At 36.6% G+C, this 25,282-nt stretch overlaps 1 protein-coding gene across 1 annotated transcript; it reads left to right on the forward strand.

Moving 5' to 3' along the window:
• Positions 1–1,710: 1,710 nt before the first annotated feature.
• LOC110542747 (vomeronasal type-2 receptor 116-like) lies at positions 1,711–25,065 on the forward strand (the record flags this gene model as incomplete). The annotated part of the gene is made up of 6 exons (XM_060376576.1): positions 1,711–1,868; positions 7,722–8,013; positions 8,781–9,593; positions 11,599–11,826; positions 16,382–16,505; positions 24,179–25,065. Coding segments are annotated over exons 1-6 (2,502 nt in total), but the record flags the coding sequence as incomplete, so codon positions are not given.
• Between the last annotated feature and the right edge of the window lie 217 nt (positions 25,066–25,282).

Consider the following 25,282-nt stretch of genomic DNA (forward strand, 5'->3'; position numbering starts at 1 on the left):
TCAATATTATAATTTGCTCTCCATAAATTCACTGCAAGTTGCTATCGCTCACACAACTCACTGAACATAGAGAAATTAAGCTGGTGCCTATATAGAAATTGCATTATATTGGTATATTTATCTATATCTAGATGGGTAGTTAGAGAGATAGATACATAGACAGATAGATATTGTTTGTGTATGTAATCTGTATATATATTTTTAAATTCCAGTAACCAAAACTTTGTAAAATTATACATAGGAGGCATCAATTAATTATTTTGTTTGTTTATATATAAGAATTAACATTACATCATTTTTTCACTTTCCTACTTTCAAAGCCTCTTGAAATTTAATATCTGCATTTTCATGAATGGATTTTACATAAGTTAGATATCAAATTTTGATTTGCATTATATTATATGTATCTTATTATAACAATACATATAATAATACCATGAAATTATATCAGTAGTAATTATGATAAAGAGTATTACAGTAAACTAGAAAAAGTATAGAGATGTAGTATTTTTCTTTTTGGTTGTTATGAGACAGTTGACTAAATCTAGCCATCTCAAGTCTTCTGCTGCCAGGTTCAAAACTGCGTTCATATTCACAGGCTCCAAAACTTACTCCTATCATGATTCTTAAGGTGATTCATGTTTGACTTTTAATCAGGAAAGAATGTAAATAGGAAAGTGGCTGTTAATCTAAACTAAGCCCACAAGCCATAAATGTGTTGCCTGTTATGACTTAAATTGACTATAAGCAGCTTGCCCCCACTTTTGGTCCTGTGTAATTATGAATTTGGTGCCAGATGTCCAGGATAAGATCTGAATGCAAAAGCTGAGTTGAGTACCTTGGACCCAGGTGTCCTGCATAAGGCTGAGTCACCAATATTTACTTTCTTGGTCAAAAGTATAATTGGAATCTCTAGCTCTCCAGCCACCCCACATCCCTCCTCTAACCCACTGATAAGGGATGTCTTCCTCCTCTACTATCTTAATGTACCCTATCAGGTCTCATCAAAATATTCCAGAACCACTTTCCCTGTTGCCTAGTTTATCCACCTTGACTGGTGGAAGTGATCAAAGAGCTAGAAAAGTGATCAAAGAGTGACTGCCCCTGCATCTCTTACTAAGAGAAATCAAATGCTCAAATTTCCTTTCACAACAGCAATCCAAAACATGCAAGCTGTTTTCCTGATGACCTACAGTTTTGCCTCAGACTATGGTGCTCTCCAAAGTCACTGTGGACCATAATGAAATCATACAGGTTGTTGAAGGAAGAAAGAAAGAACCAAACATGTTTTTAACCCACATAGAGGAACCAGGTGCAGAGCTCCAGGGCTATGGGATTACAAGAGTACATGGATGACAGGGAAATACAACAATAAAAAGACAGCAAATTCAGAGCAAGTCTGGCTACAGTGACAGAAATATCTCAGTAATGTCACCCTCAGTTGTCTGGACTTTGCTACAGTGTTTGCACTGACCTCTTATGAGAACCATTGGGTATGCACAGACTGAGAGACTGAAGCAACAGTAGGAAGCAGATAGAGCATACAAAGTCTTCTCTGAAACTGTTGAGGTCTGAGCCTGTTCCAGGACCTAAGCCAATAATCTCCTTGGATCAATCCAGATGCAGAAGACTCTCTCTGTGTAGTGAAGAGCCTAAATGTTCCTTCTTTTGCTTTGTCTCATCCTACTCCAGCAACCTGCATATACAACTATGGGGATCTCATGTTTTCATTACAGGGAACCCAGCAACTACATGGAGGCAGACATAATCCTCGGCACATTTATCCCCATTCACATCCCACTTGATCTAACCCAAAATGTCCAGAACCTTTTTGACAGTGAACCAAGTCCTCTATGGAACACCTTTCAGTGAGTACTTTTTTGAATGTGCTATGTTTGTTCTGTCTACAAGATAGTACATCACCTGCTAAACACATGTAATTCCATTGAGAATTATGAACTAGTTACAGAACAATGTGACAGTTTGACATTTTCCAGCTTCATTGTGCATCTACAGACGTTTCCACTTCTCTTTGTTATGTTTCCAGTAAGAAAGAAATCAGGAAGAGAAACCACCAACTTTTGTGTCTGCTCCATGGTGTGATTCCATGGACAAACATTTTTTTAACATATTGATGCTAATATGTCAAGATAAGTTTCCATTCTTCTCTTGTCTATTTGGCCATCTAACTGTGTTATGTTTTAATATCTGTTTATTTCAAAAATTGGAGAGTTTCTGCTAAAGTGAACTTGAATATCCCTATGTCCTCGGTACAAAACTTAGAATCTCCAGTTTCATGTGTTCTGGTTTTAGTATATTTAAAGGATCTCAGGGTTTAGACACTGGTCATACTTAGAAATTATTTATTTTTCATTGATATTGTAATGTAGTGTTCTGAAATTCATGACATTCATGCCCATATTCTGTCCTCTGCTTAGTTAGCTGTGCTGGAAACCCAGTGTTCTGTGATATGATTAGAGGTTTTATGATTTTCATTTCCAACTTTTCTATCTGTCTTTCTCCTCCCCACAATCTCAATTTTGTCTTATGATTTGTCTTTTAGGGTACTCAGTCTTTCCTGTGTATTGCTGTTTATTCTATCCCTCATCCAAGTTCTCATAGAGAATATTTATTCTTGTCTCAATGCCCAGTTGAATCCATTTCTTGGTTCTGTCTTCTTTTCTGTTGTTTATCTCTTTACTTTCTGAAGTATTTATCTGCCACTTTATCTCTCTGATAAACTGTGAGTTAGGTTGTTGATTATTTATGATATTGTGGAGGAGTCAGTAGGCTTTTTCATATTCCTGTTTTTTGTTGATGCTATAATTGGTACATGTGTTCATTTGAACATCAGTTTTGGGATTAGGATGGTCCTTTGATGAAAAGTATCTTTTTGAAACCTCAATACATATTTCCACTCTGAGCAGGAAGCAAACATACTAGCGTAAGATCCTGGTAGTTGTATTGTTGTGGAGTACTTGAATAGAAAAAAAAAATCAGGATTCCTAATTTATGTTGGAAGTAAAGAACTCATAAGAATGTTTTCACAAGATAGAGAAATCATTGTTCAGGAGCCCACTGCAGCTAGAAAGAGAAGGAATGCCAACATAGGAGGAAGGAAAGTGCCCATCTTCAGATATAGACAATAGATAGAAAGACTGCATTATTAGTTGACAAAAGTCTTGATCTAGATTCTATTTGACCAAAAGCAGTGAACAAATGTCTGTAAACAATTAGAGTAGACTGAAACTTTACAGATAAGCTTGGGCAACAAAAAGGATGATTCTGGACTAAAAAATGAGCAGCCTTTCCTGTCTCTGAATGTGTAATTGCAGGTAAGATTTCAGCACAATGAGAAGCATTGAAGTATACCTTCAGCAGGAATGAAAGGACATTAAAAAGTCTGATTCTGTAACTTTGAGAAGACTAGCCAGGGCTTTCACCTGGTGGTTTTCATAGCATATCAGAACTCCACTGATTCATATTTGAAAACTCAAAGTTTAAACTCTTTAAGTGTCATTTTCACATACTTTCAACCACTCAGATTTTTATACCTTGCATTTACATGCCTTAAATCCATTTCTTAGACATTCAAAATTTACATCAACTTTAAAGTGTTTGTTTCCAACATCCAGGCATGGCATTTAACCAGAGACAGATTTGTTTGAAGACTGAGAGAAATGATTGACAAGCAAGTTCTTTTAAAGGAAAGAACCATAAAATGTGAACTGTTAGGTATTAGTAGCTTCAGTTTGAATTTCATTTAAATCTAATTTTGTGAGATTAGATTTTTCAGTGTGAAGCCAGCAAGATAATATCTTCTTCAAAGAGGAATCTTGTATCTGTAGAAAAGAACAAGGCCTGAATTTCATGTATGATATGGACTGACCATGCAGCTGCAGCATTGTTCAGAGGAGCTGTCTAAAGTTTCATAACTTCTGTTAAACTTTTATAGTGACTACCTGCTATGAAAATGAGAAGAGATCTGAGATGGGTAGATTTGAGCAGGAAGTATAATCCAAATGGCCTCTATACCAGTCAAAAAGACAGAGATTTAATAGATACCTGGGCACCCAGTCTGGGATCCTCCATGCATTTTCAAGACTATATAGTGAGCAGAGGTCAACAGTCTTTGGATGCCACACAAAACAAAATTGTCTTCAGCTGCCACACAAGGCATCATGAGCCTTCAAATATCAGACTTGTGCAGCCTGAGAGATTTTTTATGGAGCAGGAACTTGGGAAAAATAACCATCCTTGGCCAGGCAGAGTAGAGCATTTAATTCAACAATGTCTATAGGTTGGGCAGGGATTTATTGTTGGGTGAAGCATGTGGCAATTCATGGTTCAGTTGACCTTACCACAGTTGAAATATGATAAAAGTAAAGGCCATTTCTGCCTATCCTATTTTTGGATAGGCATGACAACTGACTCCAGATATCTGTTAGAAAATTCCTTTTTTATTAAATTCCTTAGATCTATACTCAGCAAAACTCTCTGAGGGCTTTGGGGTAGAGCATCTAATTTATTACCATATTTTTCACTTGAATATTTTCATTAATTAATTCAATTTACATATTTGTCATAGGCCCCACCAAATCCTCCCAATCCTACTCTGTCTCCCACATCCTCCTCCACTATTCTGCCCACTACCTACACACCCCAGCCCCTGTAGCCTTATGATGACTGAGTTTTTGTTCCTCCCCTGTGGTCTGTTAGGGCAGTTCCATCCAGGAAAAGTGAACAAAAACAGAAAACATAGTCCATGTCCACTCCACTAACTAGTGGGACCACATGAAGCCTAATCAGCACATCAGCTACTTATATATACAGGACCTAGATTGAGGCCATGCATTATCCTTGGTGGGTGCTTCAGAATCTGTAGGTCCCTCTGGGCCCTTGTTGATTGGCCTTAATAATCTTCTTTTGGAGTTCCTGCCCCACAAATATAAATGAACAAGTATACAGATATAACCAATTGAATAGATTTTAGTCTTTATTATTGCTTTTATGTGATTGGAAAAAACATAAGCCCTCAGCTCAAAGGGTAAAAAAGAGAATATTTCTTGAATACATTTGAGAGTCTGTGAATATAATTTAGGTTATCCCAGATTTCATGATACAATGTGGAAACAGCTCCATGCATTTTTCATAGTAACAGAATAAATAATGAAAACTATAAATCCAATACATCACTGGAAACCTCAGAGAGGACGTTGACAGCAAAATGGGGCAAGGTATCATACAGGCCCAAGATGGCCATGTGATGTCATTCTTGTCTTTTAGATTGGCAAAACCCAGTAGTATGCTGGGTTACTACATTCTAAAATGATTTTATACATCAGATATAGGATATCATCTTAACTGCCGAGATGTCAAGAAATGTCTACTCAGGGTGCTACAGGTAGCCTGGGCTATGGTAATGAGCCTCTCAAACTACACCCGTGCAATATCTCCACAACAATGAAGTTTTTATAGCCAGTCTTTGCAAACACAGCTCTTTTCAGGACTTTTCATTGATACATGTATACATTATACAGTTCAATATTTAGTGTGGGAAAATTCTTAGGGAAGAGTAATTCTCTTTCAGTTGTTGCTAGTTGCCTGCTTTTGCCGAATAGATTGTCTCTTAACATAACATCTAGCCACAAATCTCAGATTAATGTAGTACAACCAAATGGAATATCTTCCTGGTGATGGCAGGTCAGAAGGCAGAATTGTTAATTCAGTAGAACCCAGTGGACTTCAGGCTCATGATTTCTGTTAAGCTCCCTCTATTAGGGTCACCCAGACTCTTATCGATCAAAGGTTTTGAAACAAGCTCTGATGACCCATCCCCAAGCACTGAAGGCTGTGTGTGACACAGTTCAACCAACCTACCTGCAACAAAGTTCCACTTTTCTCCCATTGTGAGCACTTTTTGTACTGTCTTAATGTACTTGGAGTTTTCCTTTCTTTTCTATGCTTCTTTAACTTACTCCCGCCCACCTTACCCAGGAAACTCTGCTCATTCATTTAATCTGCAAGCTTAGAGTAATACCTTTCCTTTATTATTTTTCACTACTTTTTGAATTTTTTATAAATATTTATTAATTTTTACATTATGTTTACAAGTGTTTTGCCTACATGTTTGTGTGCGTGCCACTTGTGTGCATGTTACCTTTAGAGGCCAGTAGAGAACATGGATGCCCTAGAACTGGTGATACATATTATTGGAACCTAAAAGTGGCTACTATGACATGAATCAGTGTCCTCTTCAAGAGTATTGAGTAGTCATAATAACTCAGTCATTTCTCATGCCCCAAGAACACTTTTTTACACAAGTTAAATTATTTTTATTTCATGTATTTGAGTGTTTAATTTCTTGTATATGTGCATGGTGCCTAAAGATGCCAGAAGAGATCTTATAATCTGGAGCTACACATGGTTCCAAGGCCATCCTGTGGGCACTGAGAATTAATGCTAGCTTTTATTCAAAGGGACAGTGTGCCTCGATGTCTGGACATCTGTCTATGCCCGAAAGAGTCACTTTAAAACTACAAGTACAGATAAACAAACTTCTTTTTTTTAATACTGGTTTACAGTTAATTTATTCATCATTTAATGATTCCATTGAAAAAAAAATAAGTGAGGATATACCCTGTATGTCTTTCTGCTTCTGGGATACCTCACTCAGCATGATCTTTTCCATTAAAAGTATTTTTATGATCACATCACAATGAATTATAAATATATGAGGTAATAAATGTGATAAATACATTAATTTTATTATTTTCCATGAAGTGTGTTAAAACATACTGAACAACACCCTTAAATATATGTTATTAGTTTTATTAATGGAATTTTTTTTTCAATGCAGTTTATTCAGGAACCTTGAACAATCATTGGACCCTGGGGAAAGCCAGCCCACAGCTTAAATAGCCTCTGGGTAGCCAACCCAGGCGTGCCACGTGGGCAATGCAGATAGGTCCACATACATGGAAGCAAGCCAGATCCTCAGCCTTAGCCAAATGTGGAATTGTTCGTGACAGAGAGCACTCACCATCGGGAAGGTGGAAGGCAGAAACCAGCTCCATCTTTAAGGCATAGCATTCCGCAGCTCTCTACAGTTCCCCCTTTTTGTTTTAGACGCATCAGGCAAGAGTAGAGGTCTGATCTCTGATATTAGAAATAAATTGGGACTTTGTACCAATGTTCATTTAGGTGTCATCCACCCAAAGAGCATCAGACCCGTCCGATACCTTCTGGACATCTGTCTATACCCCAAAGAGTCACTTTAAAACTACAAGTACAGATAAACAAACTTCTTACAATGTTTACGTGAGTTTGAAGTTGAATCATTACAAAATAAAAGGACATTGAGCTCTTATTCACACTCCTGGTGGACACCATAGTTACTCTTCCATATCCCAATGATATATCCCAATGATTCCATGAACAGAAACATCATAAGCACCATTTAATCAGCATTTATAAGACACAGACAAGTGACACTTTATCCACACAATGCACAGCAACAAAATAATTACTAGATACAGTTTAATTTCTGAGAGTTTAGGAACCATTCCATGATGTTCCTGAGTTGTCAGGGTCTTATTCACAACAGCTTTACATGTCACAGGCAAAGTCGAGGCCTAAGACCTCTATGTTCCTGAATTTGATAAAGACTCCCTGTGATAAATGAACTGACTATACTTTTTGTTCTACCTCTCCGTTTTTAGCTGGAGATGGAAAAACTATCAAATTTTGCTGACCTTATACTTTGCCATTGAGGAGATCAATAAGGACTCACAACTGCTTTCCAATATGACCTTGGGTTTCCATGTCTACAATGCCTTTAATTCTAACAAAAGAACCTTGGAGGGTCCTCTGATGTCATTGTCTGGAAGGAGTGATTATATCCCTAACTACAAATGCAAAACACAACATAAAGCTCTAGGAATCATTTCAGGCACCAGGCCGGGATTTTCTGCTGCTATTGGAACACTTTTGGAGCTCTACAAAGTCCCACAAGTAAGTCAGAAAAGTATTTGAATGCACAATCACATAGGAAAATATTAACAAAAGAAAAACAAAAAGAAAAAGTAGTTTATGTTTACTGTATGCATATTTCAAATAGCAGTGAATGAATTACCTTGATATTTCAATGATTAACATTAGAAAGAGTTTGGTGAAAAGCATGAGCAGCACATTCTGAGACTTTTGAAGCGGATCACTTAGTAGTTAGTATTCATGATTCTATCTCCAAATGCTGGCAAGGTGCACTGTGGATACTCAGGCTTTATTTGCTCATGAGTCAAAGTGTAAAACACAGATACCTCATAATCTAGCATATAAATGTTTCACAATTCATAGAGTGCTCAATATCTGACATAAGAAAATTGAAATTACAGGACATGTAATTAACTTTGGAATAATCCTCAAGACCATCACCAATGAAAATATTCCAAGGAATTTTCGTGAACTCATTCAGGATAGTAGATCTCAGAAGAGTAGTTGTAGAGAATACCTACTTAGATATATTCCCACTACTGACTTGCCAGTCTATACTGAAGCAAAGCATCTGTCATTACTACAAGGCAGTCCTACAAACAGAGAAACCACTGGGTGAGTGTAAGTGTCAGGAATAATCAAGATTACAAAATTCACAGAGTAACTCTGATTGTTATCACTCAGTTTAACTATTCATATGTCTACAGTGAACCCATTTCCTTTCATAGGATGATGATCCCAAATACCTAGAAAATCAGAATAGCTTTTTTTATTCTTTGCTTCTTCAGGTCATATACGGGCCTTTTGATACTGAGCTTAGTGACAAAGAAACATTCCCATCCCTTTATCAGATGTCTCCAAAAGACAGAGGTCTAACCCAGGGGGTTATCTCTTTATTGAAGTACTTTGGCTGGAATTGGGTGGGGCTTTTTGTGGTTGATGATCTGAAAGGAAAGGAGTTCCTCTCTCACCTGAAAGCACAAATGGCATCAGAAGATATCTGTGTGGCTTTTACGCAAACATTCCCTGGCTACTGGAAGCTAGGGTTAAAATATGCTGTTGGTTTGGTGGACTTGAACCAACATACACAAGTAAATATACAGATATTCTATGGTGATATAGATGACTTGCTGTTATTCTGTAATGATAATCAAGTTGTTTTAGCCAGAGGGAAGGTGTGGATCATGGCAAAGCAACACTTAATATATTTACAGTCTGCAGCAGAGGAAGATTCTGTGATAAAATTTTTCAGAGGAAGCATCTCATTTTCAAAGACAAGAACTATCCCTGGCTTCAAGTGCTTTCTTGAGAATCTTACACCTTCCCAGTACCCAGGAGATTTTTACTACTCTAAATTCTGGATTGACAATTTTTTGTGTTCACCTCCTGCTTTGCCATGTAAATATCCAAAACCCTGCCCAGCAAATATTTCCCTTAGGATTAAGCACGAAAAAATTGATATGATGACCATTTCTGAGCCCAGCTATTCCATATGGAATTCAGTGTATGCAGTTGCCCAAGCCCTCCATAAAATGCTATTGAGCAAAACTGAAATGAGATCTAAAGAAGACAGAAACACGGACTGGATTCTACCATGGCAGGTAACCCTCACTCATAAACAGGGGAAGCACTGGGATCTTACATTATTAGTAATTTACTGTGGTCAAGCCAATAAAACATTTTCATCTTATAATTAAAAGTATAAGTTAAAATGGAAACGGTCCAATTGCACTGTATGTGTATATGTCTGTGATTATCTTACATGATTTTGGGACTGAAAGCACTGATTTAAAGACAGTAAATTTGAATGTCATTTAACAAATCTTTTCCTAGTGTGAGATGAAATTCTGTAAGATATAGATGTAATCAGTGTAAAAACAAAGTATGTTCAATAATCAAAATTTATATGCTTTCATGGAATGTGAGTGCCATAAGATACAGACATAGTGATCATATATCCAAAGCTGCAATTTCACTTAAAATGCAATTTATTTTCATAACACAAGACCATAGAAAGAACTTTTTGTGTAAAATAAAACACCTATACTAAAGTCATAAGTACTGAAAAGAAATTGCTTTTACAAATTATCCTTAATTGTGTAAAATGAAGGTAAAACCGAACTGTGCTTCCATTCTTAAATGTTCAAGCACAAACAGTGTTAATAAGCTGAGGCCATATCTCCATGTTTTAGTATAAATGGATGTTTTGGGGTTTTAAACCAAGATAAAACCAAGACTCATTCACACATAGGAGCCTCGATGATCACCTTCAAATAGCTTATCATCAAGAAGATTATTGAACATGTCAATTGAATTTTATTTTATCAAAGATAGATAAATAAAAAAATAATTATGAATGCATAGTGTACTATGTAATCTTGAGTATCATGGAAAACAATATTTGACAGACAGTGACACAGTTTGTGAACCTGGCTTTCCAGAGTTGTAATATTAGGTAAGTTAGTATATCCCTTGTATAGATAACAGAATACCTAAGCCACAGTTCTTTATAACACAAGTTGTTATTAGGTAACACAACAATGAATATCTTAAGTTGAAGTATTAACCCATTGTATTTGCTAGATATATAATTAAATCATGGTAGATGGATGACTTAGCAATTATAATCACATGCTGCTCATACGGGGTACCCGATTTTGGTTGTCAGCACAGATACAGTGACTCACAACTGTCTTTAACTGTAACTCCAAAAACTCTGACACACACTTTTTCTCTCTGCAGGCATCAGGCATGCACTTTGTGTACACATATACATACTTGTGGGCAGTGAACAAAAATAAAAATAACACATATCTAGGGGCCTGAGGTGGCTCAGTGTTTAGAAGTACTTCTTGCTCTTGAAAATACCCATTTTCTTCTTGTTATCTGGATAAAAGCTTACAACTGTCTGTAACTCCACTTCCTTCTTTTTGGCCTTCAGAGGCACCAGATATATTTGTAGTGCATATTACCCCACATAGTGTTCATATCAAAGCTGAAAGTCAAATGTTTTGACCCAAAGAGGAATGAAGGCAGGCAGCGTGTCCTTTTTCCATTTCCTGAGTTATAACTGACATACATTTTGTGTTATTTAATATACATTTTAAATGTATCTGGGGCTCTGTATAAACTCCTACTAATACAATCTCATTAATGAAATCTGTATGTACATGTATATCTGTTTACCTAATTGAAACACACTCATATTCTTTGTTTGACACTAAAAATGGACATATCTTAATACATATGAACCCCCTGAAATAATGTTGTTTACATTTTACCCAAAATTTTCACTACAAAATTTTACATTTTCTAATTATAAATATTTTGCTGGTGCTGGGGAAAGACACAGGGCCTTGTTCCCTCAAAGAACATGATCCACATTTTCCATATCTTAGACATTTCTACTTGTGTTCAGTAATTTTTGCCTTACTTTCATGGGAAGAACTGTTCATCTCACTAAAACAAGTGGAGTGGACATTTAAATAAACTAAGCCTTTTCAAAAACAAAGCCATGTTAGAGAGAGAGAGAGAGAATGGATTTCTCTTAAAGATCATCAACCAGTAATTTGTATGGGCCACTCATCAAATGATGTCTCTCTTCAGTTGCATCCGTTTCTGAGGAAAATTAAAGTGACAAATGCTGCTGGAGATGAAATAAGCTTTGATGAAAACAAGAATATTATGGAAATGTATGATATACAAAATTTTGTTGAACATACTAAGCATAAGTCATTATTAGTTAAAGTGGGAAAGTTTCTTTTCAAGAGTCCAGAAGATCAAGGCTTTTTCATCAATGAAGTTCTGATTAAATGGCCAAGCAACTTCAATCAGGTCTGGAATTTTTCAATATTTAATATGTAGAAAATATTTGTAAAGAGTTATTAAAATTATGTGATGTTTCTTTGAAATTTTAAAAATATTTTTTTAATTTCAGTTTACTTTCTTTATATCCCAAGGATGGTCCCTCCATCCTCACCTCCCACCTTCCCTTTTCCCCCTCTCTTCTGCTTTCTTTCTCCCTTTGCCCCAGAAAAGGGGATCTCCCCTCCCACCATATCAACTCTCTCCAGCACATCATGTCACATCTGGACTGAGCATATCATCATCCACTGAGGCCCAGCAAGGCAGCCCTGCCAGGGGAAATTGCTCCAATACTAGGCAGTAGAGCCTATGTTAGAAACAGGCCCCAATCCCAACTAACTTGCCAGGTGACCCACATGAAAAGCAAACTATTCATTGTCCACATATGTGAAGAGGGCCTAGGTCCAGACCGTGCATGCTGCTTAGTTGATGACTCAGTCTCTGCAAGCTCCCATGGGTCTGAGTTAGCTGTCCCTGTTAGCGTTCTTGAAGAGATCCTGTCTCCTTCAGGTCCTTCCTACACTTCCACAAAACTCCTGGAGCTGTGCCCCATGCTTGGCCACAAGTCCCAGCATCTCCACCCAGCTGCTTGGTGGAGCCTCCAAGACAACTGTTCTGTAAGGCTCTCTACTGTGTGGTGCGTTAAAGGTTGAGCCAATTACTGGTTGTACTTTCCCTCAATCTTTGTTCCCTCTCCATTGCCGAACTTCTTGTAGGCAGGGTAATTTTGGATCAATTTTTTTGATGTGTGTTTTCCCTTCACTTCACTAATCCTGCCTGGGTAGGAGGTGGTCACTTAAGGCTTCATGTTTCCCTCCCTGTTAGGGATCCCAGCTAGAGACCCACTCATCCTCCTTGGAGCCTACCCTACCACTGGACTCCATCTTGAGAAAGAGATGACTCCATTTTAGTTCCCTCTTTTTCCCAGCCCTAGAACCTCCCACTGCAATTGTCCACACATCTGATCCCCATCTTTGTTTCGCTCCCAATTCCATCTCCTGTCCAGTTTCCCCTTCATCCAGTTCTGATGTCTAATCTATTTCCTCTTCTGAGTATCATTCTGGCATCCTCACTTGGGTCCTCCTTACTTAGCTTCTTTGGGTCTGTGGATTGTAGTAAGGTTATCCTGTACTATAGGTCTAATATCTGCTTATAAGTGGGTGTATGCCATGTATGTATTTCTCTTCTGGTTTACCTCACTAGGGATGATATTTTTTCTTTCTATCCATTTGCTTGTAAATTTCTTGATTTCCTTATTTTTAACATCTGAGTACTGTTCCATTTTGTAAATGTAACACAATTTCTTTACCCATTTTTTGGTTGAGGGACATCCAATTTTTTTTCCAGTTTCTGTTTTTTAAAAATATAGTCACTATGAATATAGCTGAGCAAATGTCCATGTTGTATGGTAGAGCATCTTTTGGGTATATGCCCAAGAGTAGTATAGTATATCAGGGTCTTGAGGTAGAACTATTCCCAGTTTTTTGAGAAAGTGCCAGCTTGATTTCTAGAGATGATGTACAAGTTTCTACTTCCGTCAGCATGGAGGAGTGTTCCCTTTTCTTCACATCCTTGCCAGCATGTGTTGTCATGTGAGTTTTTATCTTAGTCATCCTTACTGGAGGAAAATGGAATCTTAAAGTCGTTTTGATTTGCATTTCTCTGATGGCTAAAGCCATTGGGAATTTTTTGGGTGCTTCTCAGACATTTGAGATTCCTGTTGTGAATTTTCAGTTTACTTCTGTACCCCATGTTTTAATTGGATCATTTGATTTGTTGATGTTTGATTTCTTAAGTTCTTTGTGTATTTTGGATATTAGCCCTCTCTGTGATGTAGGGTTGATGAAGATCTTTTCCCAGTTTGCAGGTTGTCAGACTGTTCTATTGACGTGCCCTTTGATTTATAGAAGCTTTTCAGTTTCATTAGCTCCCATTTATTAATTGTTGATCTTAGAGCCTGTGATATTGTGGTTCTTTTGTCTGCTATTCTAATGAGTTCCAGGCTTTCCCCCACATTGTCTTCTAATAGATTTTTGAGTCTGGCTTTACGTCAAGTTTTTTGAGCTACTTGGACTTGAGTTTGTGTAGGGAGATACATATGGGTCTATTTGCATTTTCTGCATGCAGACATCCAGTTAGAAGTTCAATTTGGTTCTATTGACCAAAATGTTTCTGTGCCAATATCATGCAATTTTTATTACTATTTCTCTGTAGTATAGGTAGAACTCATGGATGTTGACACTACCTGAAGTTCTTTTATTGTACATAACTGTCTTGGCTATCCTTTGTGTTTTATATTTTCATATGAATTTAATGGTTGCTCTTTCCAAGTATCCAAACAATCGTGTTGGAAATTAATGGGAATTGTATTGAATATAGTGATGGCTTTTGGCAGGTTGGTCATTTTTTGTATGTTAATCTTACTGATTCAGGATCATGGGAGAACTGTCAGTCTTCTAAAATCTGCAGTTTCTTTTCTCAAAGACTTGAAGTTCTGGTCATACAGGCCTTTCAGTTGCTTGGTTGGAGTATTTTTAGCTATTGTGAAGTGTGTTGCTTCCCTGATTTCTCTCTCAGCCCTATTGTCACTTGCATATGGGAGGGCTACTGATGTTTTTTTTTTTGAGTTAATTTGGTATACAGACAATTCTATGACAGTGTCTAGTACCTGTAGGAATTCTCTGATAAAATCTTGGGGGTCACTTATATCAAATAATCTACAAACAGTGATACATTGACTTCTTCTCTTTCAATCTGTAGCCTTTTAATCTCCTTTCTATTGCTCTAGGTAGAAAATCAAGTACTATATTGATGGGTTATGGTGTAATAGGCAGCCTTGTTTTGTCCCAGATTTTAGTGGAAATGCTTGAAGTTTTTGTCCATTTAACTTGATGTTAGCTATTGCCTTGCTGTATGTTGCCCTTATTTTGTTTAGGTATGTGCCTTATTTCCCTGATTGTGTGATGTCTCTTTGAAATTTTAAAATAATTGTTATATGCTGTTCTTAGTTGTATTGTGATTGTGAGCTTGTGTGTGAGTGCTCATGATGTGAGCACATGTACCTGTTAAGGCAATAATCAACACTGGTTATCTTACTCAGTTGCTCTGCCTTTTATTTTCAAAATGGACATAGCTCTGAAACCTTCATGATTTTGATGTATTCAATCGACACCATTTCCTTGACTTTCTCACTGTCTTCAGGATCACAAAATTTGTATTATAGGAATATTTTCTACACCCAACTTTTTTTTCCATCCCTTCAGCATGATCAAATTCAGGTTCTCATGCTCATGTGACAAGCATGCTAAACACTAAATCATCTCTTCAGTAGTATTTTATTACTTTAATTCAGAAATAAAATTCTATATTTCAAAATTATGTATATATACACATAAAAATACATAAAAAGAAACTACTTCCTCTAGCTAAAATTAAATAAATTAAATTTCAATGTGTGTTCATTCATGCTGCAGTGAATATATGAATTTTCATGGTTATATTGGTGTGTGTTTGTGTTTATATGTGTACACACACATGCATACAAACATATGTATAAATTCACATATTTTTATTATGCATGCATGCTCATGCTCAAGCATCCTTCCATTCATACAACTCATATTCAAGCATACCAATAGATTTACAAGGTTGTGAACTAGCATGAACAAGAAACAAATTTTGGATTTTGATACAAGACATTTCTGTAACCAATGTATATGTGCTGCCAGATATGTGTATCAGGAACTGAACTCATATTTCTCTGCAAGAGCAGTATGCACCCTTAACTCCTGAGATAGTTATCCAGAAGCAAATTACTGTTAATATATACATATTTATGAGACAGTAAATCCAAATCAAGGCATAAACGAGATCTAAGAAAAGATATAAATAGTTCATGTTCTACACAATTTTTAACATATAACAAACTAAGGTTGTGTTAGAAGTTTAGTAGTTAATGTGATTAACTAAGGTGCAACTAATTAAAATCCTATGTGATGAAGTCATTAATGTTTAAGAAGAAAGGCATAGAATTATTCCTAGCATTGGGATTTGAGGGTAAAAGTCACAGTAATAGATCAAAATTCACCAATGGACAAACCATCTTCCATGAGAAAATTGAACTTTCTTTTGCAGCTGAAACACTACAGGACTGGAAATGTAAAGGTAGAAATAGATGAGTCAAGAGTGACTGGGTTTCTCTCTCACAGTCCAAACCTTCCATAACTCATATGATAAATGAGTTCTGGCTTGCTGCATCACAGGAGATAATAAATGGATGTCATACACATTTCAAAAAGGCTAGGAAGAAGTGAGTCACAGTTTAGTCACCATACAGGGATGTTGAGCATTTAGTATTGGGAAGTGTGCTAACTTCAAATCTCCATTCTACACTCCCTTATTAAAATCTCTGAGTTCCTCGTGCATACATAGAATTTACATAGAATATGTACATATAAGTTATTTAGCCTAAAGTATTTTAAATTAATGTACAATATTATGACCAGTTTTTCTGTGTTGCCCTCAGACTCCACAATCTGTATGTGCACAGAGCTGTGGTCCAGGGTTCTGGAAAGTTCCACAAGAAGAAAGACCCGTCTGCTGTTTTTCTTGTGTATTTTGTCCAGAGCGTCAAATTTCCAACCAGACAGGTAGAAAACTAATACCTTTCCTCAAACTGTTTGGGAATGTAGAAGGAGAAAGCTAAGAAGTGACTATGGTGTTGGATTGCTGTGCTTTTCCCTATGTCTCTTTCACTTATCCCTTAATCCATTAGTAATTACTGATGTTGTCACACAATGTATGAATGTTTGAGTGGCAGTTCTCATGCTAATGTGTCATATTCAACCTACTTTAAAACCCTCCCTTTTGGTGCATGTAATGGCCATCTCAACTCTTGCAGTGACCCATGCTATAGGCTCCCCAGTGAATGTGAGAGCTCCAGTTGTCCAAGATAAAATTTTATTTCTGTAACAAAGAAAACCTAATGATTCCTGCCTAAAATAACTCCATGAAAAATACATATGTGATTGTTTCTTCAATGCACAAGAAATGAAACTGCATTTGCAACAATTATAGTTGTCATTTTCAGTATCAACAATAGTAGAAAAAGCCAGTTTTTGTAAATATAAATATGGCTGCCTGTTTAGGATTATACTCAACTATGTGGTAGCATATACAAGTAGCATCATATTGGAAAAGCAGGTTGTATTTTTGAATATACACACATAAGCAAAAATACAATATTTAATAAAAATAAGAATCCATGAATATGAGAGAGAATAAATATAAGGTGGATCCAGAAGGGCTAGAGAGAAGAACAAGAAGAGATATAGTGAGGTAATTGTGTTATTTTTAAAATGAAAATTTTTATAAAAGGAATAAAAAGTCAGAAGGAATATACATTATAATGATGATAATTACTATTTATTATATTCAAAAAAGACAACTTTTAGAAAAATGGATAACCAACAGTACTTTTATGTTTTATTGACAACAATAAAATGTTGAAAGATTAATTAAATATTCATTATTTTCTAAGATCTAAGGCTATCATAGAATAAATTCTTGGCAGTGTGCTATATGACTTCAATTACTTTGTTGAAGAGATATGGAGAGAGCAGGCAGCCTTGTCTTGTCTGTGATTTCAGTGTGATTGATTTGAGGTTCCCCCCATTTAATTTGATGTTATCTATAAGCTTGCTGTGAATTGCCTCTACTATGTTTAGGTATGTGCCTAAACATATTTAGTATTGAGAAGTGTGCTAACTTCAAATCTCCATTCTACACTCCCTGTAGAGTGTAGAAATACACTCCTGTATTTCTGATCTGTCCAAGCCTTTAAATATGAACTGGTGTTGGATATTGTCAAATGCTTTTTTTGACATGTAAGGAGATGATCAAGTGGTTCTTTTTCTTTCAGTTTGATTATATGGTAGATTACATTGATGGATTTCCATAGACTGAACACCATTACACGCCTGGAATGGAGCCTACTTGGTCATGTTGGATTATATCTTTAATGTGTTCATGGATTTGATTTGCAAGTATTATATTGAGTATTTTTTCATCAATTTTCATAAGGGTAATTGGTCTGAAGTTCTCTTTCTCTGTTCGGTCTTTGTGTGGTTTAGGTATCAAGGTGAATGTGGCCTCATAGAATGAGGTTGGTAATGTTCCTTCTGTTTATATTTTGTGGAACAGTTTGAAGGGTAGTGGTGTTAGCTCTTCTTTGAAAGTTTGGAAGAATTCTTCACTGAAACCAGCTAGCCCTGGGCTTTATTTTATTTTATTTTTTTGGATGGGAATTTTGATGGCTGCTTCTATTTCCTTAGGGAAAATAGGACTATTTATTTACCTGATCTTCATTTCACATTGGTAAATGAAATCTATCATGAAAACTTTCCAATCCAAATAGGTTTTTAAATGTTAAGATGCATAGGCTTTTGAAGTAAGATTTAATGATTCTTTTGATTTCCTTGGTGTCTACCTATGTCCCCCTTTTCATTCTTTATTTTGTTCATTTGGATAGTGTCTTTCTACCTTTTAGTTACTTTGGCTAAGGGTTTGTCTATGTTGTTGATTTTGTCAAAGAACCAGCTCTTGGTTTTGTTGAGTCTTTGAATTATTTTATTTTTAGTATATTGATTTTAGAAATGAGTTTTATTATTTTCAGCTGTATACTCCTCTTGAATTTGTCTACATCTTATTGGGATTTTTTTTCTAGGTCTTTCAGGTGTGTTGTTAGATTGCTTGTATGAGATGTCTCAAATTTCCTTATAAAGGCACTGAGTGCTAAGAAATTTCCTCTTAGCACTACTTGCAATGTGTCCCATAAGTTTGGGTATGTTGTACCTTAATTTCCATTCAATTCTAGGAAACATTAAACTACTTTATTTCTTCCCAGACACCTGTCATTGAATAGAGAGTTGTTCAGGTTCCATGTGCGTATGAGCCCTTTTGCTATTTCCGTCATTACTGAGATCCAGTTTTAGAACATGGTGGTGTAATTGGATTCAATGGATTATTTTAGTCTACTTGAATCCATTGGCTCTTGATTTGTGCCGGAACACATGGTTAACTTTGGAGAAGGTTCCGTGGGGTGCTGAAAAGAATGTATATTCTTTTGTGTCTGGATAAAAAGTTCTGTAGACTCTGTAGACATATCTTATGTCCATTTGGTTCATAACCTCTGTAAGCTTCATTATTTCACTAGCTTCTATTTCAATGATCTGTCACTTGTTGAGAGAGAGTGGGTTGTTAAAGTCTCCCACTATTACTATGTTGGCACTGATGTGTTATTTCGGCTTTAATAATGTTTCTTTTAGGAATTCAGGTGCCCTTGTATTTGGGTATAGTTGTTCAACATATTGAGGTTGTCATGATGGATTTTTCTTTGATGAGGATGAAGAATCCTTCCACATCTCTTTTGATTAATTTTGGTTGGAAGTCTATTTTATAGATATTAGGATGGTACTGCCACTTTCTCCTTGGGTACATTTGATTGGCAAACATTTTTTCAGCACTTTACCACAAGGAATTGTCTTATCTTTGTGACTGAAATGTTGTTTCTTGTATGCAGCTGAATGCTGGATCCTGTTTTTGTAACTATTCTGTTAGCATGTGTCTTTTTAGTGGATTGTTGAGTCCATTGACGTTGATACATATTAGTGACCAATGAATGTTAATTCCTTTTATTTGTGGAGTTGGTTTGGATAGTGTGTTTCTGTGCTCCTTTTCTTTCTTTCTTTCTTTCTTTCTTTCTTTCTTTCTTTCTTTCTTTCTTTTTTTTTCTTTTGGTGTGACTTTATATATAGCCTATATTTCTTGGGTTTAGTTGACCTCATTGGGTTGGAGTTTTCCTTCTAGGAGCTTCATTATGTACATAGTACTTCACAGATACTGTTTAACCTTAATTTTGTCATGGAATATCTACATTGACTGTAAGTTTTACAGGGAATAGGAGTCTGGGTTGGTACCTGTAGTCTCTTAATGTCTTCAGGACAACCTCCCACACCCTTTTGGATTTCATACGCTCTGTTGAAAAGTCTGTTGTAATTCTGATTGGTCTGCCTTTATATTATACTTGATCTTTTTTCCTTGCTGCTTTTAATATTTTTTTCTTCATTGTGTAGACTTAGTGTTTTGATTATTATGTGGTACAAGAATTTTCTTATCTAGTCTATTTGGTGTTCTGTAAACCACATGCATGTTTATGGGCATCTCTTCAGATTTGGAAAATTTTCTTTTGTGACATTATTGAAAATATATTCTGAACCTTGGAGCCTGGAATCATTTTTTAGTATATTCCTATCATTCTTAGGTTTCATCATTTCATGCTGTCCTTGAATACTTGGACATTTTGCATCAGGAATTTTCCATTGTTATGTTTGCTTTGAGGGATGTATCAGTTTCCTTAATTGTATCTTCAAAGCATGAAATTCTCTCTTTCACTTCTTGTATTCTGTTGGTGATGCTTATCTCTGCGGTGCTTGATCTCTTCTCTAAGTATTCCATCTCCACAGATTTTTTTGGTTTGTGATTTCTTTATTGATTATAATTCCATTTTCAAGTCTTGAATAACTTTATTAATTTTCTTCACCTGTTTGGTTGTGGTTTTCTCTCTATGATGACCTCTCTTTATTAGGTTTTATTTACCTGTACTTCTTTGAGAGATTTGTTCTTTTCCTCTTTATATGCCTCTGAAAACTGCATAAATAGAAACTAAAGGTCCTGTGTTTGAGTTGCATTAGAATATCCATTATTTTTTTGGGAGGAGGGGTTATGGTGGAGCAATGATGTCATGATTTTGGTTGACTATGTTCTTATGCTGGTCTTTAGCCATCTGATTGTCTATAGCCTTAGCTGTTTCTTCCTGAGACTCGCACCAAAGACTGAATATTCCTGTGTTTTGAGTCTAGAGTAGTGTTCAGGAGATGAGAAATGTGTAGTGGCTCAAGAATGGGTGCTGGCAATTCAGATACCAGTGTCTTGAAGGGCAGTGTGTGGGCACACAAAGAGGTGTGGGCTGGAGAATTGAAGATCATTGGGTGTGCATGCACTGGAGGCCAGGAGTTCTGGGTGCAGGTGCTAGTGTGGTCATGAGCATGGTACAGGAGAAGGTGCCCCAAAGGGCTCTAGGCACAATTGGCATCCTTGGAGTTCCTCTGAAGAAAGCTGGGCTACAGCTTGCAGGCTTGCCCAAAACTGTGTTCCTTGTTCTCAGATTCCTCAGAGCTCTGCCATCTTGGATCCAGGAGCTGTGTGATTCTATTGTTCACTTGGTGCCCACAGGGTGACCAGAAGAACTGTCATTTTGTGGCTAGGATGCTGTCCCAGGAATCCTGGTGCTGCCCTCAGGGTAGTAAGAGGGATCCGAAGTCTGGCTGCTAGAATGCAGAGTTCCTGGATCTGGGGGTCCAAACACACTGGAGTATGTGGAAGGGCATGTTGTCTAAACTTTGCTACTCCTGGAGCCATGAGATGGCCTGGATCATATTGACTCCAATTCTGGGATGTCCTTTCCAGAATGGGAACCACCAAAGTTGATGCTCTGTATCTAGCCACCTGTCCACTTACTGAACTCATAGTCTCTGAACCTCTATCTCTCAGATATGGTGCACAGTGGTCTCCACCATCTTGAATTCTCCTTTTTTAAAAAATCTTTCATCCTTCCTTTCTTTTTTGAGGGGAGGCTTTGTGAAAAATTGAATTTCTTCATGGGTACTTAGTTGAATTATTGTTGAATTCATGTTTAAATCATTATTGCTTCACAAATCTAAAACTTATACACATAAAGTGCACATATATGTGCATTTTAGAGCTTACTGGAATAGGGTATTTTTTTATGTTTCCTTTGAATATTCTAAATTTCTTTGGTTTCTGTAGTAATGTTTTTCTGTTGTTTCTGATTTTGTTAATTTGAGTCCTCTGTTTCTTCCTTTGATTTACTTGAGACAAGTATCTGTTAATTTTGTTTGTCTTCAGAAAGAGCTAGCTCTTCCTTTGTTTATTCTATGTATTGTTTTCTGTTTCTATTTCATTGATTTTTATTACAGTCTTTTTATTTCTTTTTAAATATATTCTTTATTTTGTCTATGTAATATTGCAGCATCTGTTCACACCTCTCCTCCCAGTCTCTCCTAACCTCACCTCCCAAGCCATGTGTCACTCCTCCATTTCTTTATCAGAAAAAAAAGAAAGCCTCCAATGGATAGCAACCAGCCTTTTCATATAAAGTTGCAAAAAGATTATGTACAATTTCTGCTATTGAGGTTACACACGGCAGTATGATTGTGGGAAAATGATCCAATGGTAGGCAAAAGAAACAGAGACTGCCTTCATCTTGGTAATAGGTGGCCCCCATGAAGACCAAGTAGAATGACTGTTACATATGTGCAGAGAGCCCAGATCTGTCTCATGCATGTTCTCTTGTTGGCAGTTCATTACTGTGAGATTGTATCAGGAGCCTTTCTGTGGGGCCATCCTCAGCAGGGAAATGAGAGTTGGAGAGTCTTTGCATACAGGTTGCTCCACAGAGCAGATGAGGGGACTGTGAGGGAAGGGAGTGAGTTAGGTACAGTGGTTAGGGGAATCTTGCTGCCGTCTTCTAAAATTCAGGATTTTCTGTGGCTCTAACTTACTATCAACAAGGCACGTGTTTATTCAAGTTTCACAGTACAAACAGACACTAATGATTATATAAGTGGTACAGAGTGGCTGTTTAGTTTATTCATCACATACTTAAAAAGTACAAACAAAAAAGATTTAATTATTATTATTATTAGCTGTATAACTTTAATTTAAGGAATCTAAATAATGTCTCCTTCAAGAAAACACATTTAATATATGACAGTCTGCTTTTAGGCTGGTAGTTTTTGCAGTATGACCACAGTCCTGATAAACAGATAATACCTAATCTGGTCTTTCTATGAATAGCAAATACTAATAAATAACTCCCTTTATTATATATATCATCATCTATGCTATGAAGTAGGAAATTTTTATTTTAGTCAGTCTATCATATTTATTGTGTTTTATTCCATCAGGAGTGTATCTTCTATGTCCTCCTGTCTTTAAACTACATTTTCAGGAAGCTCTAAGCCTATAATAAAAGAATGTCTTAAATCTGTAACAGAATATCCTGTCCTGCCAAGGTTTTATATTTTCTCTGTTTACCCTGAACCAATATACTGTTTACAGGCAGATACCCCAAAAACATTCCTGTAATAATGGCCTCATCTTTCTATCTGCTTATCTGTGCTTAATGATCTCCAGGGCATAAAGAAGATTTCCAAATAATGGATAAGTAAAATCAAGTATAGGATTATCATAAAAAGACTCAAAACTATTTTTGGTAGAAACAAACAAACAAACAGAAATTGAATCATGCAGAAAGCCCCTAGTAATGCAACACACAGAAAACAAACAAACAAAAAAAAGAGTTAGAGACAGAAGAATATGGATTGGACATTCAGCTCAGCTTTGCTGGAATTTTGTCAATTAGCTGTGCTGGCTTCATGAGTCTCACCATTCCAGTGAATATGGTTCTGAATTTCCTCATTTCTGATTTAATGATTGATACGTATAGACTTACTGTATGTCATGTAGGGCATTGTTTTAGTCTTCAAAACATGGGTAGAAGAACAAGAATGAAAATTAGAACAATTCCCAGTATTAATCTGGAACTTAATAATGAAAGACAATGGAACCTGTCCTGAGTCAAAGGATGTCAAAACTATAGATATTTATGGGCAACTTCCAAAGCAGTTGATCTGACCCTATAGCTGAAATTGTTGATGCAACTGTTGTGTATTTACTACCAAATCAGAGTTGTTCCATAGGTCATGGAGGTGGTATCTAACTTATTCCATGTTCCCTGAGAAAAATTATATAGAAGCAGGATAAAAAATATCCACTGAAACTGTGAGAAACAAGAAAAATGAGAAGAGCCCATGATGGTGATGGTGGAAACAAGGAAGTGTATTTCTGTTCAAAATATAATAATATATATATATATATATGTACTTAGTAACTCAATGTATTAAAAAAAGCATTTGAAGGATTACTTAACAATTTTACTTCATCTGAATATGAGTAATAAAGATAACAATGCCCTAGAGAAACAGTGATAAATTGTTAAGCAGAAAGATTATTATTAAGTAAATAAGATAAAAAGTAGAAATGGAAATTATACAGTTCATGACCTTGGCAGTATCAGGAAGCAGAATATGCAAGGCTTCATTGGAAAGCACTCTCATGAATTAAATGTGCAATGACTAAATAATTGCATTAGCTGAAATATTGATTCACTTCTTCCCAACAGATCAGCAGGAGTGCTTATTTTGCCCAATTCAACAGTACCCAAATTCTGAGAGAATCCAGTGCCTGCCCAAGATAGTGACCTTCCTGTCCTTTGAGGATCCTCTGGGCATGGCTCTGGCCTGCACAGCTCTGTTCTGCTCTGTTAGCACAACTGCAGTTTTGGGGATCTTTCTCAAACACCGAGAATCACCCATTGTTAAGGCCAATAACAGAACTCTCAGCTACATTCTGCTCATCTCCATCCTCCTCTGCTTCCTCTGCTCCTTTTTCTTCATTGGCCGCCCAAACACAGCCTCTTGCATACTGCAACAAATGACATTTGCACTTGTGTTCACTTTGGCTCTTTCCACTGTTTTGGCAAAAACTCTAACTGTAATTCTGGCCTTTAGAGTCATGAAACCTGGGAGAACAATGAGAAGGTTGTTTGTATCAGGTGTCTATAACGCGGTTCTCCCCATTTGTGTCCTGATCCAACTTATTCTTTCTGGAGTCTGGCTGGGAACTTCCCCTCCCTATATTGACACAGATGTACATTCTGAACATTATCATGTCATCATTTTATGCAACAAGGGCTCAGTTACTGCTTTCTACTGTGTGTTGGCTTACTTGGGAACCCTAGCTCTAGGGAGCTTCACTATGGCATTTCTGGTGAGAAACCTGCCTGACACATTCAATGAGGCCATGTTCCTGACATTCAGCATGCTGGTGTTTTGCAGTGTCTGGGTCACCTTCATCCCTGTCTACCAGAGCACCAAGGGCAAAGCCATGGTAGCTGTGGAGGTTTTCTCTATCTTGGCCTCTAGTGCAGGGCTGCTGGGGTGCATCTTTTTGCCAAAGTGCTACATTATTCTCTTAAGACCTGAAAAAAACTCTTTGAGATATATTAAAAACAAAAATAGTGAATAAGCTGTTAGATCCTTTGAATTTGATGTTGGCTGTGGTCATACGGTTGTGTGCTTGGTTGCTTTTTGTTTTACTGTAGTGGGGTTATTTATTTTCTGTGTTTTCTTGAATGTAGCTAACTTTCTTGGATTGTATTTTCCCTTCCAGTGTCTTCTGTAATGCTGGATTTGTTTGTAGGTATTGTTAAAATTTGTTTTTGTCA

Source organism: Meriones unguiculatus (genome assembly GCF_030254825.1).
Source record: "Meriones unguiculatus strain TT.TT164.6M chromosome 13 unlocalized genomic scaffold, Bangor_MerUng_6.1 Chr13_unordered_Scaffold_47, whole genome shotgun sequence".
Taxonomy (NCBI): Eukaryota; Metazoa; Chordata; class Mammalia; order Rodentia; family Muridae; genus Meriones; species Meriones unguiculatus.